The sequence below is a fragment of the Hordeum vulgare genome, chromosome 5H (genome assembly GCF_904849725.1).
Source record: "Hordeum vulgare subsp. vulgare chromosome 5H, MorexV3_pseudomolecules_assembly, whole genome shotgun sequence".
Lineage (NCBI taxonomy): Eukaryota > Viridiplantae > Streptophyta > Magnoliopsida > Poales > Poaceae > Hordeum > Hordeum vulgare.
Window position 1 is genome coordinate 405,700,425 of NC_058522.1, and position 4,431 is coordinate 405,704,855.

A 4,431-nucleotide genomic window follows, 5' to 3' on the forward strand; every position below is an offset into this window, starting at 1 on the left:
ATAAAGGTAAATACTAGAAAGTAAAGGTAACAGATAGGCCCTTCGTAGAGGGAAGCAGAGGTTTTCATGCGCTTTTCTAGTTGGATGCGCAATCCTTTAATGCAAAAGATCGTCACTTTATATTGCCCCTTGTGATAAAGAACTTTATTATGCAGTTTGTCGCTTTTATTTCTTCTATATCACAAGTTCGTATAAAGTTTATTTTCCTCACACTAATAGATCACACACATTTAAAGAGGAATTTTTATTGCTTGCACCGATGACAACTTACTTGAGGGATCTTACTCAATCCATAGGTAGGTGTGGTGGACTCTCAAGGCAAAACTGGGTTAAAGGTGTTTGGATGCACAAGTAGTATCTCTACTTGGTGCAGAAGTTTTTGGCTCATATGGGGTGGAAGAAAGCGACTCGCGTTGAAGGATCTATAACCATATAACTTCTATTCAGAAATAAGCAAACATAAGTCATTATGTTGTCTTCCTTGTCCAACATCAACTTATTGATATGTTTCAATGACTTGTTTTAGCCAAAAGTTGCCATGATAGATTTGAAGATCTTGAGATGAATTTAATGATGAAAACAGATTTTCAAATCAATTTTTTAATTAAGAGATGAAGCATTTTTGAGTCCAAAAAACCAAAAAAAATCCACTTATGTCATATGTTTGATGTGGAAGATGAATGGTTATGAAGGTGTGTGAACCATGTTACCTCGTTCCACACATGTGGGTGTTATCATTTAGATTTTTTTTGCCTGTGATGCAAAGGGAAACCATCCAGCCTATGCGTACCAAACACAAATGCACATTTCCATTGTTGTCTTGGGGTTTATGATTTAGGTAAAGACAAATGTGCACATTGCCGAATAACACCATGATGCAATAATATTGACTTGATCAACCTCATAAGCGGTTTTCTTCGTTCACATAGACATGGTTTCACTGCCATACTACTATAGATTTTGTTTATTATGCTTTGCATCTTTTTTCTAGTTTTACATTTTAGAATTCATAATCCTAAGTCTATAACCAAAGAGGGGGCACACTAGTTTGCAGTTACATGACACATCAAATGGAGTGAGAGCATATGTGAGTACGAAAATAGAAATCACACTCTTGGAACATAATATGTTGCACATCTAGAACTAATATTCCCTTTTATGTGTACAATGTAGAGTTGAAGTACTCACCACAAATTTTGAAACAACATATGCACATTGCAAGTTGAGTGCACTTATCGTTGTTTGTGGCTCTCCTTCCATTTGCTCCTTTTGTGTAGTAGTCAGTTAGGTATATATTTGTCTTCAAGACATACATGTATCAAATTCACAAAATACGTGCATCCATTTTTGTTTTTTGTTTTTTTAGTTGCAACATATAGCTTCTAAAGAAGGTGCATCATTACTTACGTAGCACTAGTGTCACTTTTTGAAGTAATCACATCGTCATGATTCTACACCCCAAGGGATCCACCTTCTCATTTCGAATCTTTGGTTAGGCATCTTTCTAGAATCAAAATCTGAGTTTATTTATGATGCCAAAATATCATTTATCATCAACTTTTCCCATGCAATTACATTTTCATTAATGTTGACAAGAAGTTTCTACATACTCGCTAGTCGGAATGATGAGCAAATTTACCAAACAATTAGAAATTTTGAATTTTCCAAAAAAAAAAAGATATGACAATGTGAATACCATTTTGTATCAACATTCAAAGGGATGTTCTCATTCGTATCGGCGTTTTTTTTGCAAATTCAAAATAGTGATAGATGTGTAGGCCTTGCACATAAGTGTAGATGATCCATGGTCTACTTCCCGGTGTCATTGTTTGTGACGCCCAACCATGAGAGTAGTGGTGGAGCTACACATGAACAAAACAATGCCTTGGCCCGCCCAGTCCAAGACCAGTAGACAAAGGAGTGAAAGTAAAACCGTGACAAATTTTGGGCTGCCCTGTAGCCTAAGCCGACTGGCTCACCCAACTTTTTAATAGTAGCCCCATTAATGCATGCGAGGTAGGGGGTCGAAAAGCAGAAAAGAAAAAGAAGTATAGTAAATATGTCGATAGCTGAATTGGATGATAGCATGATGCATGTTGTCCCTCTCAATTTTTCAACACAAGTTAGGCCCTCGTATATGCATTTTGTTGGTTTGAATTGGTCATTTCTCAATTACAAAGTAAATATATATGGGGTCTACAGTTGCTAGGCAACCCAACCACAAACTCGGCTTTCATCTCATGCATCGAGCTGCTGAATAACACCTCCTCTCTTTTGTCCTTCACAAAAAACTTCTCGGTCACACAAGCCAACAATAATGTTCACCCTCCTTCTACTAGTAGTAGCAAAGAGCAGCCAATGAAACTTGGCAAGAGGCGCCTGGAACCGCAATAAATTCGGCGAACGACGTTGCGACAGGCCCCCGACCGAGCGCCGGGAAGAGAACAAGCGCGCAGCAATCAGGCGCGAGCACGAGCGGCCCAGGGCCCAGGGCCCAGGGGAATAACAATCAGTGCGCTGACGTGGATCCGATCGGTCATGGGACCCCATCCGACGGCCCAGATCCTTTCCCCTCCCTTTTATCTTCCTCCCTCCCACCCTCTCGCAGTCGCAGATTCCCACCCTCTTCTTCCTCTCGTCTCCTCCTCTCCACACGCGCACGGACGCACTTCCATGGCCGCCGCCTCCTCCTCGTCCCCTCCTCTCAGCCCCGCTTCCTCGCGCTTTTTACGGACTATGCGAGCGTGCGTGTGCTAGGGTGGATCGTGCACACGGAGGCGTTTTGTTGGTGAAGGGAGGAGCTAGCTAGGCTGTGGTGTGGGGTGGAGCTTGCTGGGGTATGGCCTGCAAGAACGCGATGAGGAGAACGACGAGCTTGACGGAGGTCGCGCCGCCGTCCGTGCTGGCGGTGGTGTTGGAGGACGAGGACGAGGACGAGCAGGCCAGGACTGTGGTGCAGGCCGAAGAAGGTGGCGCCGACGGGGGGCAGGACTGGCTGGCGGCCCTAGGCGGCGGCAGCGGTGCCCCCGGGACGGACTGGCTCGCGGCGTACCGCGCGCGCGCGGCGCCGGCGCGGGCGGGGCTCCGGCGGAACTCGGCCGACTACTCCAAGGTCGAGACCGCTGCGTTCCTCCGCCACTGCGGCCTCTGCCGCCGCCTCCTCGGCCCCGGCCGCGACACCTTCATGTACAAGTACGTGAGCTAGCTGTCCGCCCCTGCACTCCATGCACGTGCATCCATGGCCAAGTTGTACCACTATCCAATATACTAATCCGTTGCTTTGCTTCTGCTTCTGCTTCCGTTGCACGATTTTTCAGGGGCGAGGCGGCCTTCTGCAGCCTCGAGTGCCGGCAGCAGCACATAACGCACGAGGAGTGGAAGGACAAGTGCACGTCAAGGTCGCCGGCGCCGGCGCCGGCGACCAGCCGCGGCCGCTCCGGCAAGACAGACACCGGCGGCACGGTGGCGGCGGCCTGATCAGGGCGCACGAGAGGCAGGCAGGCAGGCTATCATCTTCCGAAGCTACCAGCTCTAGAAGTTGTCGCTTCTCAGCGCTACGACGCATGTATTACTCGTACGCACGTTCGTACGTACGAACGCCTCGAAAACGAATCGATCTCTGCAGGCCGTCAGCCACCAGTGGTCGATCGATCGACCATCGCCTCAGTACGACTGCATAGTTTTTTTTTTATTAATCTTATAAGTATGTACTTGGAGCTCGATCGAATCCGTTTCTGAGATCGTTCCTTTCTACACTACTCCACTACTGATCGATTAATTAACTGCATCGCCTCATGATCTTATCTTGTTTGGCTGTGTTGTGCATCTTCGACGCTTCATATGGATGTAGTAGTACTGCGTAGACCGAACGCGTTAAACGAAATTGCACTTTAGTGAAGAGAGAAAGAAAAACAACCTTATCTTGCCTAGTGTGTAATCAAGTCTTGGCGATGTGTACAGTCAAAAAAGATGTGATCACTGTTGTTTTACGTGCTCGTGAGGCCGCCGCGGTTAAAGAAAATCATTGAACCAGTCGCGTGGTAATTAATCAATCCCGTGACCGTGAGAGGCGCTTCGGCAGTGGGCTTTACTACTAGTAGTACTACTACTAAACACTTGCGCACTAATTGCAACAATAAGACAAAATTCAGACAACTCTAGCAACTATTCCAATGTGCAACTGCAAGTATATATGCTGTCTCCATCCAAGTTTACAGTTAAACCCTTTACAGCCTGATCAAGTTTATTTTATTTTTTGGCAAAGTGATCAAAGTTTATATGAATAGTAGGTGGCACCGATAATATTCAGGCTCGGTTGGATCGGGCTACTTGCACCGTTTCCTTCCTAGACCTCTTTCTGGCAACCATAGTTGAACATGTGATGACAGAAGAATCAGACCATCAGGCGATCCTGGTTCGAGCGCAGGAGAC

At 45.9% G+C, this 4,431-nt stretch overlaps 1 protein-coding gene across 1 annotated transcript; it reads left to right on the forward strand.

The window, feature by feature from the left end:
- The first annotated feature begins 2,590 nt into the window (after positions 1-2,590).
- LOC123397878 (FCS-Like Zinc finger 6-like) lies at positions 2,591-3,753 on the forward strand. The gene is made up of 2 exons (XM_045092397.1): positions 2,591-3,192; positions 3,318-3,753. The coding sequence occupies exons 1-2, from the start codon at positions 2,840-2,842 to the stop codon at positions 3,475-3,477; spliced, it is 513 nt and encodes a 170-aa protein (XP_044948332.1). The 5' UTR covers positions 2,591-2,839; the 3' UTR covers positions 3,478-3,753.
- Positions 3,754-4,431: the final 678 nt, after the last annotated feature.

Bases quoted from the DNA above. Each gene is read 5' to 3' on its own strand.
- LOC123397878 (XM_045092397.1), top strand. From the start codon at position 2,840: ATGGCCTGCAAGAACGCGATGAGGAGAACGACGAGCTTGACGGAGGTC. The intron at 3,193-3,317 runs GTACGTGAGCTA...ACGATTTTTCAG, and splicing joins CGCGACACCTTCATGTACAA to GGGCGAGGCGGCCTTCTGCA.